Consider the following 25,977-nt stretch of genomic DNA (forward strand, 5'->3'; position numbering starts at 1 on the left):
GTGTAGGGAGGATTTAAAGGTAAGGAAGTAGAATCAGAGCCATCTTCATCTGTCATGGGAATATGAAAAGCAAGTTACAGTGGGAGGAGCTGGTAGGCAAAATTTCATACCTGTGTTTTCCTAGATGTAACTGATTGGTTGGAAAGTAATGGAGCAGGGGAGGTGTTAGCTGAGTCCTTGCTTGGTGCTGGTGCTAAGAAAGGGAGGACAAACTGGAAAACAGAGCGAGTTGGTGCAGTGGGAGGAGATGTGTGCGATCTCTCCTTCTACGCTTTCTGTTTTGCTGCCCTCTCGGGGGTCTACATTAAGTGGAATGAAAAGCAACCTAAGCAGTTGGTTGTGACATCAGTGATCGCTGTATTGTTGTAAAGTTGCACTAATTTTGTTACTCATTCCTGAGTCATCCTTTCTGAAGTAGAAGATAGGTTACTGTACTTCATGCAGCAAATGAGTTTCTCTAAATTAATAGAAGAAAATAGACTTTCAAATTTACCAGGATATCTGGACTACACAATTATCCAGTCCTTGAAGAACTGAAATCCATGCACCAAAAACATTGCATGTAAACTGTTATTTTGATGCATTCTTTTGTAACAGTGCTTTCTGATTCGTTTTCTACTAGTCAGATAAATAACACTGGTTATGTAGTAATACTTCATTAAAAATAATTTTTTAATCTGTGTTTTTCTTTCAGGGCAATTAAAGCATTTCAGGAGGCGCTTTATGTTGATCCCAGCTTTTGTCGAGCCAAGGAAATTCATTTGCGACTTGGGCTTATGTTCAAAGTGAACACAGACTATGAGTCTAGTTTAAAGGTAGGTTTAAGTCCTTTGAAATCGAGTTAACATTTGTTACAAGTTGTTGTATCTTAGAACTGCAAGGAATGCTTAAGTGTATAGCAGTTAAATGCTACCTGGTTTAGAAATAGGGGTGCTTCAGGATGAAGTATCTTGGTCTAAAGACGGAGTAAGGGTAGTTTTTGAGCTATGTTGATACTTAGAAAAGAAATACTTAGAAAAGCCCAACACAATTACAGATAAGCACTGATGATGACACCCAGACAATCAAAAATTTGGTGTAGGGCTCTGGTTAAAATAGTACACTTCAGGGGGAGGCTGATGACCTACAGAAAGTTGGAGAAAAATGAAGAGAAGTATTAGCAGCTTGGAGTCTCAAGGTTTGTTTTTTGTTGTTGTGGAGAGGTTGATTTTTTTCATTTTTTTCCTGTAGCTGCACTATTGTAAACAAAGTTCTGAGAAATTATTAAAAATAGAAAGCTTTTATACAGAATAATGTTCTCATATCAGGTTTTAAATACAGTTTCTACTTTTCTAGCAGTTAATCATTCTTTTGTTCCGTGATTTGAGAGTCGTCTTCTAAGGCAACAATTTCTGACTAGTCAGTCAGAAATGGTTTGTGTTAATATAGTACTCAGTATCTTTTGTACACCTTTAAATTTTTTTTTACTCTTGCATTCTTTTTCTATCTCTGATTGTAATCTGTCATTTTATCTCCCTCCTTCAACATGCTTGCCCATTTTTTTCCTCCTTCCAGTTCCTACTCGATCCCCATGTTCTTTCCTTCCTGACCTCTGAATTTAGGTTGTGTGTCTTGGAAAAAGGAAGTGGTCTTTAATGGAGTTTTGTGTACCTATACACCTGTAGGACCAAGAACTTTGTGATTTATAATTAAGCATAATTTATAAACAGATTTCTGCATATTAACTTCTTAAAGCTACTGAAAACATTGTTTTGTTTTCAAGTATCTTGTAGCTTCCTTTTTGTGGAAGTTACGCTTGTGAGGCTCTCAGTATCACATTGTCCAAAATGTGAGAGAGTAGAATGTGAATCTCAGTTTTTCCTTTCAGTATTTGTAATAACGAGAAGCACTTCTCATCATACTTCTTTTTTCTTTTTTTTTTTTTAAAAAAAAAAATCCAGAGTCCAAGCTTTCACCTAGACAGACAGGTAGAGTTGGAAATTGTGATAAGAGAGGATGATATTGCATAGGAGGAGGAAAGATTCAGTGCAATGAATGGCAAAAGAAGAGTGAGGGGAGGTAGGTAGAGGTAGGTCATTGTGTTAGGAAAGGGATTATGTGTGAATTTGAGTGGTCCTATTTCCTTACGATTGGCATGGATTTACCACCGGCTGTCATGATACATAGGGAATAAAAGAAATGCTGAAGAAGTACATTTTGATTTTATTTTAAAATAAGTCTTAGGAATGAAACAGAAGTGTAGATTCGCAAGGAGGTAGTAAACTTGTAATCAAATACTGGAAGGAACTTCTGCATTTTGATTTTTAATATGAGATAATAATCAAATAATTTTTTCCTGCTGTGCCATGAAATATGTAATTCTACACTGAATCAAGTATTTAAATACATATTACGAGAATTCAGTCAAAATGATTTACTGTGTTTGATCTTCACAATTTTGTGAAATGAAACGGTCACTTATCACAAGGATTTTGAGTATACCAAACTTAGTTTTCAGCACACCAGCTATGAATGGGAAATCCACCAAAGAAGAATGTTAGAAACCAAAATAAATTTTTGTAATGCAAATTCCATTGTTTTTATCTGCAATATGATTAAGTCACTTTAAAAAAACCCAGATGACAGCAACCAGAAGAGCTTGATGTGGTGCAGAGTGAAGATCTTCAAAAGGATGGTGAAATAAACATGACATGAGGATTGTGTTAAGGGTAGTTTCACGTTGTCCTTAAAGCAGCATAACTGCAGGCTGTTGCTGAAAGGTTGCCTCATTTTCCACTCTGTGATCCTGATTGCATTGTTCGGCACCCTCTGCTGCATTGAATCGAGTGATATTTTTTTCCCATTTGCAGACTGAGGTGGATCAGAAGTCTGAATCAGCTCAGCTTGAGATTACCCAGTTGCTAGATCCAGTGCAAGGGATATGGCAGGAATGTGAGAGCGGGAAGGAGAGGGTAGAGCTGTCTGGCGCAGAACATAACCGGAAACTCTGCTCTAGAATTATCAACTGAAAAACCTAAGGTGGAGTTTCTAGTTTGCTTTCTTTGCTGTGGAGGTTGCAATCCTTAGCAGAGAGTAACAGTGAGGAGCAAGAAAGAAAAGACCTGGTGGAGCAATCCACTCAGTCTCAAACAGTTTCAGCTGTTTTCTGTGTAGAGTCCAGAGACTGATCTACTTTGAGAACAAACTACTACTGACTGAAAAGCATCCGTTTATATATTAGAATATATCAACTGAGGAGTAGACTGAGTAGAACAAACAGGGCAGTAGCTTCTTTAAAAGCTAGTCTAAATGATTCTCAAGTTAAGATTTAAAAAAAAAACCCACACCTTAAGACTGTGAGTGACAACAATATGAGGCAAGTTGGAAAATAGCTCTTTAGTGAATAAACGAAGTGCTGGTGCAGTGGTTATGCATGAGCATGGGGAAAAATAAAAGGAGGAAGAAATGTGATGAGAAGAGTGCAAGAGGATATTTTCGCAGAATGTCTGTCTCGTTCTCTGAGACCGAGTATCTCGTTTCTTCACAAAAGAAAGATAAGTAACCCACAGTAATGAAAAGACAGTTGTCTTGTGCCTTTTTTGGTTTTGTGGACCTTTTTAAAGAGGATCCAGGATTTTAGAAGCTGCTTACAGAGTTTAAGATCCAGCCTGCTAGGGCCTGGCCTTGAACACAGACCCTTTCTTGGGACAATGTACAACGTGATTCACAGCCCAGTTTGAGCTTCTTATTCAACACTGAGGCAGAAAGTGGAAGTAAGTTTTCATCCGGTATTCGATTGTGACTGTTCTGGATTTCACAGATTGTACCAACGTGGCATTAATATACTTTGAAATATCGTAATGTTTTTGATGGTATTTAAACATTCATGTTAAGTCTGTAATTGCTAAGAACAAACTGTTGCCAACAGATGAGTCATTGTCAGTAAGAGTCTTCAGGCAAAGGGGGAAGATGGGAGTCTAAAGGTCATATTTTCCATGTTTTTCACAATTTTAGAGCATTAACATAAATCATCTATATTTTATGTAAGCAATTTAGGCACAAAATTAATTTTTACTATTTTAAGATGTTGATCAAGATAATTACTAGAGTGCTGTTTAACAAGCATAAAATCAACTCTCTGTCTCTTTTCAAAATCAATTACGCTTTTGCATGTTTTTAACATTGCTACAGTTAAGACTTGCAAATTACTATGAGAATCCTTGACTGCACTGTTATCCCATGGCCATAAACTTGCAAGAACACTAGGGCTGTTGAAAAATACTAAGTTTCAGACTTACTTTAAGGGAATTAAAAGAAAAAAAGTGTCCCTTGTGCTCGAAAAGAAAATAGTCCTTGTGTAACATGACAGTTAGGGCAGTGTTACCTTCAGAGGCGATACATGGAAGCTGAATTTGCCCCATTCATCTGAAAGGTACAATTAATTCCAAAATCAAGTGGCAGTGACTATGGGTCAGGTGTGTGTATGTGTAGATTTTATTATTGATTATAGCAGCAACATACTGTTAAGGTTGACCTCACAGTGCTAAACTTTTCACACTTTGCTACATGTCCTGTTGCCTCCTTCCTGTTTGCCATTTCCTACACAGGACACTGGGAATACTGTGAATTTTGTTTGGTTTTTAGGTATTGCAGATGGATCCTGTGACCAACAACAAAACACTTAGAAGAATGAGAACTAAATTTCTCATGTTTTCAATTATCTGCCTTTTAGTAGAAATATTGATTCTCTCTTTCACTTGTGGAATTTTTTCCTCCTTATTTACACACAAAACAGCTATCCTGGTAGTTTGCTTCAAGCCTGTGCTTTGATCTTGCTTGTAAGTCATCAATTTTAATATGGTATTATTTTTAAATTATTTTCCTAAAGATTCTGATTTGCTAATAATGTTAAGACATACTGCTTCTATTAAGAAAAAGACTGCAAAAGAATTTTAATTTATTGGGAAAACACAGATAAATTAAATGAATATATGTGAAATATTAAAAAAAAATACTGATAGGCAGATGAACAGCTCAAAGTACTTATAGTCAGCCAGACACTTCCATCGTGTATTCAGGCATTTCTTCTGTCTCTATATATTTATCTTTATGAATGGTATTTTAGCTTCTGTAGCAATTGTATGCCAACACATAGTTGTTACAGACATTTGCTCATTTTTATGTTCCTTTTCTTAGCAATAAATAAAAATGTATTTATGAAAGTGAACATTTGTATTTCAAGGCGTCAAGTGCTGCTTCACAACCTGGTTATTCATGTGTGCTTAGATTAGTAATTTTTAAGCTTAAACATGTTAAAAACATGTTATGTATTTATTCTTAATTATTAAAGAAAAATTAACTAGTCAAAATATAGTTATGGGAAGTTTGCCCTATTTCTGGTTTTATATCTATATTTCCACCAGAAACATTTTTAGGTAGAAAAAAAACAAACAAAAAAATGCTTTAGCTATTGCAAGGTCAATATCTAAGATTTCAGGCACTTCACCTAAAAAGCATTTTGTGGAAAGTAAGATGAAATGAATTAAAAGATTATTTTAATAAAAAGTGTATGGAAAGCAGCATCTGGGAATGAGATTGCTCTCTTAGCCTTAGGAGTTTGCATATGTGTATGATGGAGGGACACACACAAGAAGCAAAAACATGGAAGTTTTTTAAGGCTGTGTGGCACTGTGATCAAACTCCAAGAGTTATTAGTGCAAATGGTTTTGACAGTGGATCATGGATCACAATGTCTGTCCTACATTCTCTCTTACTTAGTTTTGCTTGTGTCTTTTGAGTCATTTTGGAGTTTTCTTATAAAAGAAAGCTGTAGATGTATTTTAGAAATGCTATGATCACAAGGAGGAGTTAATGCTGAAGTTGAGCTCACGTGCCATGTGACATCATGTGTCATTTTTACCGGGGGAGGTAACCTAACCATGAGAAGAGAAATACTTAGTTGAGCATTCCAGCTCATGAGCATTGATGCTGCTGCACTTTGCTTGTGGACCTTCTCCTTGGGGTCCAGGTTTATCAGCTGCAGCCGTAACTGGAAGACTGGCGTGGGGGGCAAGCTGTAGCAGCTAGCCACGTGTGCTGGCTGGGTAGCCACCGGTAGCAGACAAGGATGCAGTTGTGCTCTCGGGTCAGCCTGGCTGGCTGCGTGGGCTGGAGGCAGGGAGCTGCAGGTCCTGAAACGACCCCAGCACAGGGCGTTGCGGCTCCCTGGCCATGCGGCGGTGGGGACAAGCTTCCAGTCACCCTGTTTCCCTGGGGCATTTTGTTGCTGCTGGTGGCCCTTTGGGCTGTTATCATAGGAATAGCTAAATTCTGCTGTTGCACAAATAATGATGAAACGCGCTGGCAGTGTGCATGTTGAGAGAGTTTTGTGAGAATCACTGGTGCCCTGTATGAGATGTTGGTCAGGGAATTCAAACACAGCCTTCTTTTGACTAGTGAAAATGCAGCTTTTCTGATCTTTCTATTTGAAAAGAGTTTTCTTCTTCCAGCTAGTCAAAACGAGATTCTGCTGATCACGCTACTGTTAATTTATGTGTTTGTGACCTTTATTTTTTCTGTCCTCAAGCGGCTTTCTTTTGCCCTGTCCATGTAACGATTTTCCTCAGTCTTGAAGGGTTGTTTTATTTTTTGAATGTCAGACACAAGTAACTGAGTGCCTGCACTACACAATCCTTCATCTTACGAGATAATTTCCTTCTGAATTCAGAAAGCGCTGGAGAGCGGAGCAATGAGCTGACGTAGCGGCACATGTAGCTCGTCCTCTCCTGACCCTCTCCCCTGGCCCCAAACACGCCTGGCAAATGGAGCCTTGGCGCTCTGCCACGGCCGATTACGCAAGCCTTGCCGTGTCCTACTTCTCTGAACAAAGGCTGCTCTGAGGAACCTAAGGCATCACACCTAGGTCACATAGGCAGAAAAAAGCCATCTCCTGACAGAATTTTACTGAGTCATGATGGAGCTTTCCTTCATGGTAAGTCTGTGAGAATTGTCAGGTTTCAAATTGATGGCTTGCCTTGCTTGCTAAATAAATGCAGAAGGGAGAGCTATTAAACTTGCTAATGTCATCCCCGAGAGGAGGAGGGAGTGGAATCACGATTTTGAGGTCTCAGGCTTGGATGTAAACAGAGACAGTGCTGGAAATCTCGCACTAAGAAGAAAACGGTTCTTTTTGCGTTGCTGATTAAAGAAACAACAAAAACCCAGGTGCTTGACTCTAACAGGACTAATTTGTTAGCAGCATTGATGTTAATTCTGGTAGTGAAAACATATTGTTTCCTAAATTCGTGTCAGATTACTGTTCTTTTTTGCTACCAGACCCGGTGTTTTTCATCAGGTCTGTTTATGTGCAGTCCATTGTACTTCTGAGCCTTGGAAAGGTTACCTTCAAACCTGTTTCCACAATCAGAGGCAAGTCAAGGACTCCAGAGGAGACAAAATAGGCTGTAGATAATCGTGCAATTACAGATGGCCACAAATCAAGGTATATTATGGCTTGAGCTGCAGCTCCAGAAGAGAGCCTCTTAGTTTTTAACATTCAGAGCACTGCGGTCTAGGTAAATCCTCTTACTCGGGATTTGAATTTCTATACACTGCTGTCTGCCTTGAGGTATTGTATGTCGTCTCTGAACTGCAGCGGCCTCTCCTGCATAATAACTATTTCACACAGCAGTAGCCAGCTTCAGTACTGCAATATTTGAGAGAGGTGCAGATGTTTGCTAGCTGCTTCTGTTTGTTGCAGGAATGGAAGTTGGAGATGCTTACTATTTTCTTTGGTTTTTTGGTGCCGGTAACTGTGATTAGTGGATATGCTTTTGGCTGCTGAGGTTTATGTGTTAGAATGCATGCATGCTGTGAATTTTTTTTTTTTGGTGTCTGATTTTGAATACTTAACGGGACCTATGTATTATTTATCTGACAAGAGGTGTAGGTTTGCTCGTGTATGTGCATTTCGCAGGTTCTCGGTTTGAAAGGTTCTGGTTTTTCGGTGTATTGCTTTGTGATAATTGTTTATTGCAGGTGGTTTATTTTGCTGTAGTTGCTGGCTTCTGTTTATCAATTTCTTTAATGTTTGTAGCATAGGGAATAGTGCAAGCAGAAATTGTTTATACACTTAGCAAAATTTCGTAATGTGGATTTTGAAATGCACAAGTCGGCTGATATACAGCAAGAACTGAATTTTTGGGAGGCATTGCTGAGAATATTCTGATTTTCTTACTGCACAGCACTGATACTACTGGCATATTTAAATATTAAAATGGCTAGATTTTCTTGTACGGTTGCTTGCTTTCTCTTAGTGAGTCTCTCTGCAGTAACCCTTCTGAAAAGCTACTACAGAACAGTTGTCAATCATTTCTCTTTAGATCTGCTTATTTTGTATAATAGCGTCGCTAGGTGAGAGCAAATATGTTCCTTTCTGCTTTATCTTTTCATATTAATTGTTTGTGACAGTGCAAGATGACCCATTGGTGCAAAAAGGATTTGTTACCATTTAGATTGGTGTACTCAGTATACAGGCCAAAGAATATAGGTCTATTCCTTTTTTTTTTCTTTTGTGAGGCAAAAGGCAGTATAAAGTAGAGCATTTTATTTTTATGTAGTCTTTTTTTTTAAGTTGCCTGCTTAGTAGAATCACTATGGTAACCGACTAAAGGATGTCTCTGAGGCACACAACCTGCATTGCAATGTAAGTGAGGGGAGATTTTAAGTTGTCTGGCTACTGAACAGCGGAAAAAGGAACAGGCAAGGCAGAGAAATAAGATAATATTTAATATTCATAGCTATTATTTAATGCTTGCTCTAAGGTTAAAAAGTTGTTTTACAAGTCATGTATATTTAAGTTTGTTGATTGCTGTGCTCTCTTCTGGGAATGATATTGCTAAAATGTTCATCAAAAATCATAAATTTGTGTTATCATTTGCCTTGAGATTATTTCAGTTTTGGAAAGCTGTTATGTATTACAAATCATGTTGACAGAAGTCAGTGAGGAGGTAAGCTGCATCTCTGATGCCTAGCAGAGTTCATGAGAGCATTGGAATTCTTTTTTTATGCTTTGCTATGTATACTATATCAATTTTTTAATATGTTTTTCTGTTAAAAATGTTTAGTTATAAATTTAGGTGTCTGTTAAACTCTTCTTAAAAATCTTTGAGATGTGTGTTACATAGATCTCCTATACTTGAAGTATTATTGGGACCATGAGGAGTGTTATGTAGTATCTGGTAGCTCCGAGTATGGCAGTGCTAAAAGTGAATTGCATATTCATCTATTAATAGGGATTTTTATTTTTTTTTCTTCCCAGCTACACTAATGATCTCCTTATGCCACGTAGTTTGGCATCCTGAACAGCTGAAGCTAAATTATAATTTTTAAATATCATTAAAATATACAGTAATGTTTTGTGTATTAGAAGCCACATAAAACTGTTTTGTGGATAACTACTGATTAACAGTAGTATATTAGATGCTATCTCTTAGGTTCCCATGTTCTTAGGCCTTAATGTCTATTCAGTTAATATGTCAATCCAAATTCTACACCGTGTAGGAGTTTTGTATGAAGTTTCTGGAAAAGTTCAGAGGCACTTGAGTTTGTATGCCTGTTCCATTTATTTGAACAGACTTCGTTGTGATTCAAACTGTAAATAGTGATCACTGAATTATCATGACACTTGTGAAAGGACTGCTCACATCTAGGCTTTCTGGCAGCCAGACTTCACTGCTCTTCTTGTGTGACCTTCTTTTCTAGAAGAGTGAAATACTTGGCTCAGAACTTCAGAATGCAAAGATTTTAAAAGATATTTTTCGTGTCTCTCGAGGAAAAGTGATTAAAAATAAACAAGCTGTAATGTTTAATGGAAGTTGTCTTAATACCTGGAGAAGAGGTTGTAAGAACTTGCGAATTCCTGGTTTAATATATTCATTTGGACAGAGATAAATTTTAAAAAATACTTCAAATCACTCAATGTGTAGGAGGAGCATTCTGTTTTTCTGGACGGATAAACTAAGAGCTTCATTACTTAATCACCATGAGGCTATGAGCTAGTGTGACTGCTTTCCCAGTTGTATATTTGAGGAAAACTCAAGTCTCCCTATTTTGACAATTCATTTGATGCAATCATTCTTCCAGATGCTATTCCAGTTGTTTTGTGAAGATGTTTGTTGCCATACTGCACTATTAGAAGCACTACATCTGCAATTAAAAAAAAAAAAAATTACTTTTCTCTAGTAAACAGCTGAACAGGAATGGAAAATTATTTTCTTTAAGACACGAGGTAAAATGCAGTATTGATTTTCAAGTACAAAAATTGGTTTATTCCTAATAATTTGTCAAAGTGCTGGTATTACTTTGTTTGGAAAACAAGTAATTTGAGGTTTTTTTCTTTTTCTTTTTTTTTCCCCAGCATTTTCAGTTAGCTTTGATCGACTGCAATCCCTGCACTTTGTCTAATGCTGAAAGTAAGTAGCCTATAAGTTTTTCCATTTATTTTGTTGTAGATTTTTTTTCAAGTCTTGTGCTTGTAACTGCATCAATATTTAATGAACCAATCCTTCAAAATCAAAAGAATCAGTAGTGAGAGAGGGAGACTACAAAACCTCTCTTCATCTGTCAATGGAGACAGACATTCCAGTGGAATTGTGGACTGTTTCAGTAAATGGAATAAGCAAAAATTGAGACTTTGATTATTAATTGCTCTGAAGACTTCAGTTCTGGCAGAAGAGTACTATTTGACTGTTTATTTATTCATAAACATTGCTTGTGCCCTGGCACACATTTTATAGTAATTATTTAAACCTTTGTGATGTCTTGATAATATTTCGTTTTTCAGTGATCATTTTGATGCTGTTGCTGGCAACAATGCCATTGGAATTTGTAAATCTAAAATTTAGAATCAGTCTTACGCTGTTGAAGTAAGAGAAAGTACAAAATGTAATTTGATTGCTTTACTGCGTGCCACCTATATAGTAGTCTGTACTTGAGCATGTTAATCTTTTAGCGTAGTGTGATCTGTCATACACAATATATATACTTTAGGCTGTTACAGAGTATCCTGCAGGTTTTTATCCATAGTTAGTGAAATTATATGCAAGCGTAAGCGTATGTTCTCATGTGTTTTGGAGTTTATAAGAATTAAAAGGCAGACAGTTGTGAAGGAAACTACTCCCTCAGTTTTTAAGGTACCTTTATGTTGCTTTTGGTGTTAATTTCTCTCCTAAGTCTAACTTACTTTACTCAGTGCAGCTCAAAAGCATATATTTATTTCTTTAATTCAGAGCTGGATGGAATTGCAAATACTCTGTCAGCAAGGATGATGAAAGGGAGATTGTTTACATGGGTAAAACTGCTGCCTGCATCAGTACCAAGGAGTTGGCTGTGCTACAGGGTCTTCTCCAAAGCTTTATCATGTCACTTCCCGGGAGCAGGCACAGCTATTTTTTTTTTTTTTTAAATTATTTGCAGAATTCTTCATAGGAGAGCTTGCTTTTTTTATTTCCTACCAGATACGTGATTATTATATTTCACGTTAATTCATGCTATTTCTCACTGACTTTATCAGTTTTCCTAACCCTTCCACCACAGTCCCCTCTGCCCCCAGAATTATGTAGAGTTATGGCGCCACGTGAAGGCTTTGTTGCCCCGTGGCCGTGGGCACATGCCTGACGAACCCGAAGGAGGAGAGTGAAGAGGAAGGAGAGAGAGGTACCTTGTCAGGTTCCCCTGTGCTACTTAGCGGAAGGGGAACCTAGTGCTCTGACCCAAGGTGGTGGGTACCGTCACGTAAATGCTTGAGATTGCCTTAGTCCTACCCCTCGTATTTCTTTTGAAAGGCTGGGTGAGTCCCAGCGTTACAGTGAGCCTGTTCCTGGCAGGGAGTGTTGTGAGTACTAAGCAGGTCTCCTTCCTATTTAGGCAGTCTCTAATGTGACACATCTAATTTCTTGCCCCTGCATGGCATGGCTTCTTTTTGTAATTTGAGGCTGAAGGGGTTTTGCTATGAGAAGGAAAAAAAACTGAGAGAGAGGATTTGGGTTTGTTTTTTTAATATGTATAATGAACACCCAAAATAAAAGCAGAATTTTTTCTTTCATCAGCACAGAGTGAAGTTTGTTGATGCAGTGAACCTAATGAGTGTGTTATGTACCCCTTAGCAGAGAATACAAAAATTATATTAAAATTTTAGATAATGCATTTCATTATGTCCTGGTTTCTGAAGTGCACTAGGATGCCTTCTTTATAGTGAAGGACAAAGCAGTGCATAAAGAGAGCTTTTCCCCTCCCTTATGACCCAAAGAGAAACTCTGTAACTCCAAATTACCTGTATAAAGCCCCATGTCACAGTATTCTCTAGCTTTGAGAGAAAGAAATCTGTGTAATTGAAATAAATTGAGCTTGGCTCAAACACGGGTGTTTTCTTACTTGCAGACCTCAGAAACATCAGGCAGAAGTTTGCTGGAAAGGAACTTAGCTTCATCAAATCAGAATAAGGATTACATTCATCTTGGCTAGCATTAGCTATCTCCCAGTCGATTGCTAGTCTAGGTTTAGTGGTTTTCAAGCTGTAGAGGTCTGGCACACCTTTTCTTTAATGATTTGAGCAGCATGAGGATAATTTTCCCCCTGCTTTTACTTTGAACAACTTTAATTTTCTTTCTCCAGCCAGCAATTTTCTTGCCTCCAAAAGCTGCTAGTGCTATTATGGCATTCTGTGCAATTCATATGAAGAATAATGCTTTACGTTAATGCTCACGATACTGTCTGTAATTAACACTTTTAGTTCAGTTTAACAGGGGAGAGACAATTCCTAAAAAGGGGAAAAAAACCCCCCATACCTAAATTTTAAGATCTTGCGTAAAGCTGGCAGTGTATAATGTTTTCTGTTCTGTAACCCATCTAGTCTGTCCCTTGGCAGTCGAATTAAAATGAAAAATAAGTCTTTATTTCTAACTCACTTAAATACAGAAAATATTACCTGTGTTCTGCGTCTCTGCTTAAGGAAATTTTATTGCTAAGTTTATTGAAAGGATATTGGGCTCTGAATACAAATAAAATCATGGACTGTCTTTCTGCAATATCTGTTTGCAGTCTTAATGCTTTGTTAGGATACATATTCATTCTCTGTCAGTTCTGTTAAGCGTAAATTATCAGTGTAAATAAATACCTTTTTTGTATCTTCAAAATGTAATTTATCTTGGGTGTGCATTGATAAGTTTTAAACATTATTTTATCCCTCACTTGAAAACCCATTGTAATTGATGGTGTCGTTCATTAATAATTTGGATTTTCCCACTCTTACAGTTCAGTTTCACATCGCCCACTTATATGAAATCCAGGTAAGCTTTAAACTTCTTTTTATAAGGTGGAATTGAGTTTTTAGTTATATGATGTAATTAGCCTGTGGAATTCGGGTTATAGATGTTTTTGTAAAGTTAATCTTAAGTCTCAAATCACTAAAAAGCTTTATTTGCTTTGGCTAAATTAAAGATACTTTGTGTGTGAACTGTCATGCTATAAAGTGGAGTAACTATTTTAATAAACTTACATGTTTATTAGTCTCCCAAGTTGCATTCAAAAAAACCTCCTAAGCCTAATTTTAGTAAGTATTTTTTAGAGTATATTATTTTAAAAGTTTTTTTATCTATCTTAAAAATGGATAGTTTCTCAATTTGTGTATATTTGCACTATTTCACACACACATGCATACACAGACACACTTGAGTCTAGCCAATTGCCCATGTGCCTTTTAAGTATATTTGACACGAAATTTTCAAATTTAACTGAACATATGTGACAAAAACATGAGATCTGAGATCAACAGCGCATAAAGCTGTGCTGTTAACTCTGTCAAATCCTACCACAGACTTTTTTAGATGAATCTTCTGGGAAATTACAGAACATTTACTGAGCTTCCAGAATATAAGTAAACTAAAACCAAGTAGCTACCATTTGTTATTTGACTGACTGGTCACATAATGTAGATTGTATACCCTTTTATCGTATTTATAGGTATTAAATGACTGAGGAAACGGTGTGACGTGAAAACAAAACCTGTTGTAATTAAAATGGATGGCAGACATTTTCAGTCAGTTAAAAAGTAGCTTGGTAAAGTAAGAGCTGTCTCTTGGTGGTGTGGTGAAAGATGACTTCAGGTATTCATATACAGATAAAAGGTATAAATTCGATGAAGATGGTATTTTTCTTTTGAATGCTTTTGGTACAGGCTGTATGACAAGACCGAAATCCCCTATCCCAGAACAGCATTAATAAACTTAGGGAACTGTTGTGGTTCTTGCCTGGCCACCATCCAGATTTCATTCTGAGCACTGGAGCACATCCAACACATCTGTGTAACAAGGCATCCTCGACACTTTAGTTCTTTTGATCTGCAAGAGTAAAAATAGGAAGTCGGACAGGTCAGGTCACCATGCCAGGTGCCTTCTATAACTGTGTGACCGATGTTACAATGTTCCTTGTGCTTTCTGACAATCCTAGGCAGCGGGAACCTACCTTTATCGCAAGTCAGAGCAAAAAAAGTTTCAGTGCATTCTGTTATTGCACTTGGTCTCTCAGTTCTGGTTGGGAGGGATGTCTTCTTTTCTGGAATTTGAGGAACTTAGAACCACAAAGGGTCTCGCTTCATTCTGGATATTACCTCTGACACAATGAAGAGATGTTTTTGGAGGCAGGCTGGTTGTTCGAATTCTTCTAAAGGACACAATGCTACACAGTCTTCTGAACCCCTCCAGATATTTGAAAATTATCTACCTGTGATACTTAATGAAAAAGTTAATTCATTCTTTAGTTATGTGCCTTCACAGTAATGGAGTTTAGATGACGGGTTGCTAGCCTCTGAACATGAGAATAGCCGGGTACTGATAAGAGCTAGCAGTGTTTTTTCATGGTTTTTAATGGTAGCTTCTATTATTTCCTGCGTGACAGTGTGAGCTAGAGCTATTCGGTGTGGTAACTTACACAGTGGCTAAAGAAAGATGTTGGGTTGAGTTCTCCTCCCCGTTTTTAAGACTATTCATGATGCAGCCAAATGTCAAGGACTTCCGATCTTTGAAATTAACATATATACATAAAACCAGATGTAAAGATTATGACAGTTTTCCGTAATATTTTTAAGGCAAATATGTAGACAGATTTCTAAAATAATGGAGTAACAAAAGTAAAAAAGTATTCTAGATCTGGAAAATGTGCCCTATTTTAATAGGCCTTTCTGCATCCTCCTTCCAAATGTGACTGTTAGGGACTAATATTTACCTGTGTAACATCTGGATTGCTGCCTCTGCTGTCATGCTGTACAGTGAACTTCTGTTCATTTGCTTATCCTTCATAGTCATAAACTACAAATTTTGTTCCCAATGCTAAATTTAAATTTTTTCCTGATTGTTTTTATTTTGCTGGACATGGATATTTTATTTATTTATATTATTTGTTTTCTTACCAGTTGTCTGCATTTCATGAACACCAATTAAAAATCTTTTCTACCAACTTCCCCTTGTTCCATTTGAAAGTATGTAATTGTTGCTTTAATTTTTCTTCCTGACTAGAATAAGGTTTTAAAATCAACAGAGTTGTCTTTTGTGATTGTGAGATCTCAAGAACCTAATAACACTTTTAACTTTTCGTAGGTATTTAGATTGTTTAGAGTCTTCTTCCAAGTTGTCCCTTTTAAAATACCAGTGTTCAGTACTGTGTACTCTTTGCATAAAACAAATGTAACTAAGTTATGATTGTTTCCATTTAGGTGACCCTATTTATTTTAGTATGCTCTTCATCTGTCTGCCAGAATGAAGTCTTATACTGAATTTTATAAGAGCATATTTTTCTTTAAAAATTGCATAGAATTTTTAGAAAGTAAAAAAAAAGTACTCCTACTAACAGATCTCAGAATTTATGTCTTCTAGACTTTTGTGGGAGAGGAGGAACAGAGGAATTAAGCTTTTAAAATACCCTATCTATAAGTGTTTAACAGTGAATGTAACACAAAGATAAATGCTGACATTATTTCAAAAGAAAAATTATCCACTGAGAAGTCTTAACCTTTAATATATACAAAACAGCTCAGACTTTTCCAGAAGCAAGTAAAGGCCATGATCCTAACCTAGAAATCTCTTTTCTGTGTTTCCCGGTTCATATAGAGAATTAAGAAATTAGTATTTCCATGCTTTAAGGACATTTACACTATATAGCAAATAATATGACATACCTTCATCCTCTAGGCAGAATCCATTGTTATTTTTTAATTTAGATATGGTGGAACTCTTACCAGGAGAACAAACATGTTGAAGAGGCAGTTGAAATATACTGAAGGAAGGAGAGAAGCAAAATTATACTAGCCACCAATTACCAATGATCTCAATTTCTGTTATAAGTTTCCTGGGAGGCATTTGTGTAGGGCTTTTTCAGATGTAGACTCCTGTTCAGGGATCCCCCTTGAAAGCAGTATATTCTTTTTAGTGTAAGAATCATAATGCATGTGTGAGGAATTGACCAAATCTGATAATCTACAAATTTCTATTATTTTAAGTACTCAATTTATAATAAATATTTATGAAAGTTCCTCTCTTACCATATATATGTCACTCATTAAAGCTTTCATATGCACTGTATGCAAAAAAAAAAAAATAAATTCCAGAATTTTTTTGTCAGTGTGTTTGTGTGCTGTCAGTGCTGTGAAATCATTGCTATTGGTGATCTCTTGTAAGCTTTATGATTAATCCATTTACTTTTTTCCTTTTGCAGAGAAAGTATCACTCTGCAAAGGAAGCTTATGAACAGCTTTTGCAGATCGAAAACCTTCCTGCACAAGTAAAAGCAACTGTCTTACAGCAGTTAGGTATGTAAAATTAACTTCTGTTTTCCTGTGTATTTCTTTTTTCCATCTTTGCCTTCAGCAGTGTTTTTTAAGGCTGCGTTTCCAAAGTGAGTCCTAGGCACTGAGCATGATACGGGAGTTTTTCACCCAAAATAGGATGCATAACAGTAGATATTTAAGAAAATAAGAGAGCAGGGAAAGATTTTAATTAAACTTGCAAAATTATAAAGCTCTTAGACTTGCTACAGTATATGCCTTAACATGTTTTGGGCAGTGAGGGGGTGGTCTTTCAGAGAATGAGTGCAGCAGTTAGAATTCTGTGTTCTCGGTTCTGCCTCTGAAAAATATCTCTTGAATAGCCAGGCCGAATGCAGGAAACACTCTTCTCTGTTGCAGAGTAGAAGAACATGGCAAATGAAAAATTTACCTTTTCTTTCTCTTTAATTATAGTGTGTAATGAAAACCTGTCTCTGTAACTAAGAAGTTTTCTCATCAGGTTCCATAAAAGAAACCACATAAAAAGAGAAGTGTTATCTTTAAAAAAATAGTCATCTTTCATATTTACAAAAAGCTGATAAATCATTTTTAGACCAAAAATTTCTGTTGGGTATGTAGAATAAATTACTTTTGTTCTCTAAATTACTTTTGTCTCATAAAAGTATTTCCAGAATATTTTGTTAAAATTGTTCAACCCAGTGCAAAACTTTTTCATTCACTTTCTCCATGTTCTTCATCTAATTTATTATTCTAAATATTAATTTAGCCTGCATCTGCCCATTTTTCTTTTTTTTTTCTTCACATTGTGGTCATTTAATACAAATTAGTAACTAGCACTAAGTTATGGCCACAGTAACGCAGGTTGTGTGATTTGGAGTGGGTCAAATTGTTTAGCTTTTGATTCTTTGTGAAATTGCAAAATGAAACTGCTGGAGGAGTTCGCTGCAGCGCTCTAGGTACTGATTTTTTTGCTGTCATATGGTGGTCTTGCTTATATTTCAGTATTCAGTTGTTTTTGACATAGTTATCTCACGAACTATAGATTGTCACCAATTGCACCCAAAAAGGCTATACCTATAATCAAAGACAGACTTCCAAAAATAGCCACTGCTTTTTCAACTCTGTCTGATCTACGTTGCCACACTAGAAGCAAAGGCGTGTGATTCTGTTTATAAAATCCTACCACAGGTCTCTGCTAGCAGCAAGAGTAATGACTTGGAGAATTGTCTGTTGTCTAAATGCTGGATTAACTCCCTTTATTCAATAAACACAGATCACCTAGATTTGTAGTGTGGGGAGCTTTTATGTGGAGAAAAGCGATAGAGTGGTCTTAAATGAACTTTCAAGGAATAGTACTGTTTCTTTTCCTTTTTGTTAACAGTGGTACTTATCAGGGTATGGTGTGTATTGCAGATTTAGTCTCTGTCGGCTGGAAATAAAAAAAACTGCTTGGGAAGCATAGTCCAGGTGGTGCACTGCTGCTTAGAAGAAACAATAGTAAATACCTGCCATCTGCCAGAATGCTACTGGCAAAGTCTGATGAAAATGTATTTGTATTTCTATGTCGAACTCTCTTTACTCCAAAAGAAAAATTGTCTTGGCATGAAAATACCTTTTGTTTGTTTTCCTTAGTTAGTAAATGTTTATTGAGCCAGAGCTGAAATTTAGGCAAGTTTAGATGTCTTGTGAGAAGACTATTAAAGTCTATGTTCTTGTTGCTGGTTTCCAAAGCAGATCACTGTGGAGGAGGAGCCCGTGATTCTCAGATAAAATACATTTGAGCTGATGCATGCTGACTGGTTTAGGTAGACATAACAGTAAGATCTGTACTGCAGGATAAGAGCACTTTGTTTCTTCTCTTGTGCCTTTTCATTTCCTTTCCAGAAAATTCTTTTTATAGCTTTGCCTAACATGACGTTAAATTAACGAAGATCAAATCTGTTCCGATATTTTTTTCTCTAGTTGTACTCAGCAGTTGCATAAAGAAGACTCTAAGAACAATGTAAGCATGTGCTTAGGTGTTCTCAAGTGATTTTTGGCTAGGGGCATTGCTAGGTGATGTCCATGTAATTGGATAAGACATCATGAGATGCTAAAGTGAGGGAAGAGTCTCTTCAGAGACTGAGATGATGATGTTTATTGGGGAAACAGCAATTGCCAAAAGTTCAGTAAGAGAGTGATTGATACACATTGAAAAAGCCCACAGCATGAGCTAAGCTAGCACATCCTCTTTTTGAGGCAGTGGGGGGATTTGTTAGAAGTTGTGGATTCTAAAGACCTGTGAAAGAGTATTTTTATGAATCACAGAATCATAGAATGGCCTAGCCTGGAAGGGACCTTAGAGATCATCTAGTCCAACCTCCCTGTCATGGGCAGGGATGCCTCTCAACTAGATCAGGCTGCTCAAGGCTCCATCCGACTTGGCCTTGAACACCTCCAGGGAGGGGGCAGCCACAACATCTCTGGGCAATTTATTCCAAAGTCTTGCCACTCTCGTACTGAAGAATTTCTTCCTAAGGTCCAATCTAAATCTATTCTCCTTCAATTTAAACCCATTTCCCCAGTGGACACTCTTGTAAAGAGTCCCTCTCCAGCCGTCCTGTAGGTTCCCTTCAGGTACTGGAAGGCAGCTATTAGGTCCCCCTGAAATCTTCTCTTTTCCACACTGAACAGTCTCAGCTCCTGCAGCCTGTCCTCGTAGCAGAGATGTGGACAAAAATCTGTGGCTTTGTTTATTGTGTTAAAAATGTCCCAGGAGTGGTCAATATGAGTTGAGAGTTTGAGCTGGGTCTTGCAAATGGGAAACTGCACAGCTTACCAGGGTTTTTCCATCACCTTTTTTCTGTACGTTCCTAATTTTATGCATAAGAGATCCAGTTTTCTTTACCCGTGCTATTCAAGTAGAAAACTATTGTTTGTTTTCCCTCACCCTCTCTCTTGCTTTCTGCCTTTTTCATCTCCCTGCATAGAAGATAAAATCAGGAACTAACCCTTGTTTCAGCAGTGAAACTAGATAAGGATTGTTAGTTCTCATTTCTGTCTCCTAGAAATAGATTCTTTCTTTTTTTTCACTGAACCTCAGTAAAGATCTCCGGAAGATACAACATGTTATCTTCCAATTCAGCAAAGTTCTGATGAAACAGAAAATAGGCATCACCACGCAACGTTCCCAAAGATTCAGGAAATTGTTTAATGTCTTTTTTTTAACCTTTATAATCCCTGAACTATTACCTTTATCTCAGACTTTGCCTGGCATTGGACCCAATAGATTTATCTTTAATATACAGTTACACAGGTCAATTATGTTAGCCACCCTCACATAAGCCTTTTTTTCCTAAAGCATGAATATTTTCTGTGTGATTCAGAACTTCAGTGACTTTGGACTTGACTCAAAATCATTGCTGGTTTATGAAGTCCATGAGAGAATGTTGTATATGTTACATGTCTCAAGAAAAATTGATGTATTCCCTCCCCTCCTTTTTCTCTGATGGATAGAATTTTGACTTGATCCATCTTCAGACAAGATAAAGTACTCTTTCTTTTTTTTCTTTTTTTCTCAGCACTGTTACAGTGCTTGTAACCTGACATTTCTTTGCAGTCAATGAAATATTCAATCTGCTACTTCAGATCATAGTTTCCAAGTGATACTTCTTAAAACACCTGAAGCAAATGTTGTTCAGTAGATATGATTTTCTTTTAGATTGCTTTTTTTTAAAGCTCAGAAGTCTATCTTCCATTTGCAAAAGTATCACTGTGACTGTTGGCAGACTAAGCCCATAGAATTTGCTCTTTGCTGAGTACAAAACCAGCTGGATGGCTGGGCCCCAGGAGTGGTGGTGAATGGAGTTAAATCCAGCTGGTGGCTGGTCACCAGTGGTGTTCCCCAGGGCTCAGTATTGGGATTGGTTCTGTTTAACATCTTTATTAGTGATCTGGATTAGGGGATCAAGTGCACCCTCAGTAATTTTACAGATGACACAAAGCTAGGCAGGAGTGTTGGTCTGCTTGAGGGTCAGGAGGCTCTACAGAAGGATCGGTGGGCTGAGGCCAGTTGTGAGGGTCAACGAGGCCAAGTGCCAGATCCTGGACTTGGGTCACAACAACCCCAGGCAGCACTACATTCTTGGGGAAGAGTGGCTGGAAAGATGCCCTGTGGAACAGGACCTGGGGCTGCTGGTTGACAGCCGGCTGAACATGGGCCAGCAGTGTGCCCAGGTGGCCAAGCAGGCAACCAGCATTCTGGCCTGGATCAGGAATGTGGGGCCACAGGGAGTAGGGAAGGGATCATCCCCCCTGTACTCAGCAGTGGTGAGGCCGCACCTCAAATCCTTTGTTTGGTTTTGGGCCCCTCACTACAAGAAGGACATTGAGGTGCTGGAATGTGTCCAGAGAGGGGCAACGAAGCTGAAGGGTCTGAAGAACAAGCGTTATTAGTATTAATGGCAGTGAGATGATTTTGTGGCTGCGTAAAGGAATTTCATCTAAGCATAGAGACAGATGAGGAGCAGCTTCAGAAGATGATGAAGGTGCTTTATTTGAAATGGTAACCAAGCTTTTCTTCAATGCTAAGGCAGAGATGCTTTTTAATAGCATGTGAAAGGTGCTACAGGAGTGTGGATTGTGGGAGTTCTTAAAAATGGGGGTGAACAATTTGTCTACTGTAATGAAAGAAAAAAAGGCATTTGAAAGAATATGTTGTATGGTTAGATGAGGAAATAAAATTATCTTTTCAGCAGAATTTTTACGTAGAGGAGAGGTGATTGCATTTCTCAAGGTGAACAGAAAGAGTATTTTAGCAGTGAAGATAAAATGACAATATAAGAAAGATTTAAGTGGAGATACAAAAGCTCATACCAATGTTGTGTTGGGGAATTGTTCAAATGTAGGTATGGGATAAGCACAAGGATTTAGAAGGAAAGGAGTAAAGCGAACATAATATACAAAGAACTACTGTGCATGACAGGGAGAGTGGTGACGTTTTTCACAATGATAGGGAAAGTATCTGTGTTCAGGGGAGGAAAGAGTTAACTTTTTTGAATTAACTTTTTATATTAGAAAATTAAGCAGTTCATAATCGTGCTACAAACCTTGTAGAAAATTATTTAAACCCAAAACCCCCACTTTAGCAGCATCTGAAGGTAATTTTGACTTAGGGTCCTGTTATCTTGTAATCTTAGTATAGAACTTTTTAAGTTTTACAAGCTGCATTCGTAGTGCTATATGTAAGTGATATTATTGTTGGATATTCCTATTTTTAAAGAGAAACAAATGTTATGAATATCCTGCTGTGCCAAGTTGTTAAATGGTCTTAAGGAATTTCACTACTGCCATTTATGAATTCTTTTTATAGGCTGGATGCATCACACCGTGGATCAGCTTGGAGACAAGGCAACCAAGGAAAGCTATGCTATACAGTATCTCCAGAAATCTCTAGAAGCAGATCCAAATTCTGGTCAATCCTGGTATTTCCTTGGAAGGTGAGAAATGATTTTATAGACACTGTAACTATACTTGTAAATTTTTTGAGGATACTCATTGTGAATATCATATGTTGTTTTTCTTCTTAATACTTTCAGAGGAAAAATGAAGGGAAAGGATGTATGTGTCTACTGAAGTCTAGTTTTCTAGAAAGTATATTAAAAGACAGGGTGCTCTAATAGATTTGGCATGAATATAGGTTAGAAGATGAAATGAAGTAGTTACCCAAGTGGTGCTACTTTTTTTTATAGTTATTATTCAGTCGACACATTTACAGTAATCTGAGTCTGCTCTGCCTGGTGTTACTTGTTTCTTCTCCTGCTACTACATCCTCTGTTCTCTCTTTTTTGGTAGAAGCTCTGTAAATGTTGTTACGCTTCTTCATACCTTTTTCACAATTATTTATCTCTTTATTTTCTCAAAATCTCCCTTCTAATCTCAATCATTTTTTGCCCTAAAATACAAATGTTTTCACAGATATACATCCATTTATAAACAGCATATATTGCAACTAAATATTAGGCCAAGATACGTAGAATGAGCTGTTCTGATACCCATTTAAGTTTTGTATTAAGTCTGTACTATCAGACAGTGTTATTTATTTGAAAATTAACTTACTCCAAACTGTAAATCATACAAATTTGATGAGTTTTCTTGGTCTCCTTTTTAAGAAAACAAAGTACTGTACATAAACCATCTGTTGAAATAACCAGGTTTGAGGGCAATTCAGGTCCATGTGTGAATGGGTCAATTCTGTTAAGAAATACATTAGAAAGGAATAACACAAAAATAAAATTAATATCCTAACCTCGCTATCTTCTAGCTGACTGTCTTGGAGGTTCTGGCCACATAAAACTGGAATGTACTTCTGGATTGGGCATCCTAATTGTATTCTTCCAGCTGTTTCTGTAAGACAGGGGCTCTTTGTCCAGCTGTCTGCAGGCTAAGAGGGGAACACCAGCACCAAATGTGAAGGTCAAAGGCCTACAGCAGATGTGGAGGGAGAAGGAAAGAGGAATCAGGGATCATCTGGCTTATTTTATCATCCACTGAGCTGAAATCTGTTTTTCTTCAGTAGTCCTGTTCCATGTGCCTTGAGGTAGTTAAGTTGCTACACAGCAGCAGGACAGGGCCAGGGCTTCATGAAATACGTGTGCTCAGCTGCCCCACTCCTGCTCCGACTGTGCCGCAGCTTTCCTGCAGTTAGAGTGAAACCTGGGACTGTACAAACAAGGGGGAGAGACGCAGGAAATGAGAGGGGGGAGGTAGGAATCTACTGGTAGCAACCTCTTATTACAGGTGGGACTAGAGCAAAAATGTATCTGTGTCCCATTGTTCCAGTCCATATGCTGGCAGGAGAAGCGGAAAAACAGGATTACAGGGTTGTGTGTTTGCTCTTCCCCTTTTTCCCTCTTCATGTATTCCCTAGTGTGTTATTCCTTCCTCTGCTGGTTGTCCAAACTGGATAGCAGTTAATTTAAAACTACCTTTCAAAAGTATACCACCCTCCTCTCTTTGCTCACAGGAAAAAAACCCACCACCCTCTTTCAAGATTTGTTGGGTGCTTAATGTTAGGTCTGTCCTAATCAGTCGTCGTGTATCCAATAAGCAGATAGATTGAATCTGTCTCTTGGAATCTGGGTTAGATTGTGATTAAAGTGATCTTCTGAAACGTTGTGTTCAGACTTACTGGATGATTTTAAGCAAAGTGCTGCTAGATATTATTGTATTCTTTTCGTAGAATACATGAAATAGTGTAGCATGTTTGAAAAACCTTTGGCTGTACTGTTCTCCCTCATTTTTATTTTTTACTAGAATAAATTTTATGTTGCTATTGATGTGTTTTGAAAGTTGTCAGATCTTTTTCCAACAGGGAAACTTATTGCAAACTATATAAAAACAGCTGTTGTAGATTAAACTAGTAACTGAATATATGTATTTTAATATTCTATGTATTGGAAGCTTTTAATTTTAAAAAGGTAGGTATTAGTATAATTATAGTTCTTTTTAGACTTTAGATATTTCTGCTTATAATGCTAGAATACTTTTGAATTTGTTTGTGAAAAATTTTCAAGTAAATTGTGAAAAAAATCCAGAACAGCAAGATTTTTTACAGAATTTTGTGCTATATGTATATGCAGTAAAACTAGCTGTTGTCGTTCATTACTGGGAGAAATGCACATAAAAAGCTTCTCAGACAATCAGGAACCACCCTGATAGAGTTGGTCAGTATCTCTTAATAATTCTGAAAAACTTCTTCTAGAACATGAAATTTCATAGCCATTTGTTTGATGAAATGGGTAATGCAATTGTTTCTTTATAATGCTATCTGTAAATAAATATTGTTCTTATTGAAGTTATTACAAACGAAAGAAATTTAAGTCTTTAAAATATGTTTTCCTTATAAATGCGGTAAGCTAGGGCTTAAGCAGTTTTGGTGTACTTTTCAAATAAATAATTAGTAATGTATGTTATGATGTTTGAGTCTGCTTATACTTGGCATTCAGCAACAGCACATGTTTTGGATTCATCTAGATGAGTATGTATTTGCATGATTTAATGTTTATCAGATCAGTCTTGGTAAGCTTTCCTCAATGATTATCTTCTGTAAATATTACCAGAGTTCTTTTTTTCTTCTCCCAGGTGCTATTCAAGTATTGGGAAAGTTCAGGATGCCTTTATATCTTATAGGCAATCTATTGATAAATCAGAAGCAAGTGCAGATACATGGTGTTCTATAGGGTAAGAATGATACAGGGTGAATACAGTGATATAATTCAGTACTAATATATATAAATAAAAAATATCTGCTTTTTAACTCTTTTGTGCTCTCAGGGGGACCATAAAGGTTTTTTGTTTATACCTGCATTGTGTCAGACTTGTCTGATTAGAAATTTAATTCATAAATTCATATCTGCTTTTCCAATTTTTGGAATACCGAATATGCAGTGTATGTGAGCTTTACATGTTAAGATTGTATGTGTGGTTTGTGCTTGTTTACTGTGGTTTATATAATGGCAAAGTTTGGCTTTGAGAGGGATGTGTATATTTGACCTGTTTGTATTTTGCCTCTGTTATTAATTCTCAACTTCACTAATCTTTCTATTCAGTGTGCTGTATCAACAGCAAAATCAGCCTATGGATGCTTTACAGGCCTATATCTGTGCTGTACAATTGGACCATGGCCATGCTGCAGCCTGGATGGACCTAGGCACGCTCTATGAGTCCTGCAACCAGCCTCAGGATGCCATTAAATGCTACTTAAATGCAACTAGGAGCAAAAATTGTAGTAATACCTCTGCACTTGCAGCACGGATAAAGTATTTACAGGTAAAACTAATGTTTTAAGAAGCGGGGAAATACTCTTCCAAATGCACAGCAGAGGGGAGGGGAGAAATAACACACAAGTTAAACTTGAAATTGTTTGTAGTGTGTATAACCTGTTTTCATGTGTATTGTAAGCATATCATAGCCTGTAATATTTTATTTCTTCATTTTTAAGTGGAACTTAATTCCTTATAAACCCTATTTTGCACATTTAATCAAAGCATACTGTTTTACATCATTTTGCTTTTTTCTTTGTATTGTCTACATTTTTAAGTTCTCATAACGTAGAGAGAGAATGCACACACTATCTTTCACTCTTGTTTGCAATTTCAGAAAAAAGGAATTATGAGACCTCTGAA

General features: G+C 37.1%; 1 protein-coding gene across 1 annotated transcript in view; it reads left to right on the top strand.

Moving 5' to 3' along the window:
* The window catches only part of KDM6A (lysine (K)-specific demethylase 6A), an 82,572-nt gene that overhangs the window by 46,675 nt on the left and 9,920 nt on the right, over positions 1–25,977 (top strand). Inside the window, exons 4-10 of the mRNA XM_009874232.1 lie at positions 695–815; positions 10,397–10,451; positions 13,291–13,325; positions 16,744–16,837; positions 22,164–22,290; positions 24,935–25,033; positions 25,402–25,621. Of these exons, the coding sequence (XP_009872534.1) occupies positions 777–815; positions 10,397–10,451; positions 13,291–13,325; positions 16,744–16,837; positions 22,164–22,290; positions 24,935–25,033; positions 25,402–25,621 (669 nt within the window). The 5' untranslated portion in view covers positions 695–776. The remainder of the gene's footprint in view (positions 1–694; positions 816–10,396; positions 10,452–13,290; positions 13,326–16,743; positions 16,838–22,163; positions 22,291–24,934; positions 25,034–25,401; positions 25,622–25,977) is intronic.

The sequence above is a fragment of the Apaloderma vittatum genome, unplaced genomic scaffold (assembly GCF_000703405.1).
Source record: "Apaloderma vittatum isolate BGI_N311 unplaced genomic scaffold, ASM70340v1 scaffold3328, whole genome shotgun sequence".
NCBI classification, from domain to species: domain Eukaryota; kingdom Metazoa; phylum Chordata; class Aves; order Trogoniformes; family Trogonidae; genus Apaloderma; species Apaloderma vittatum.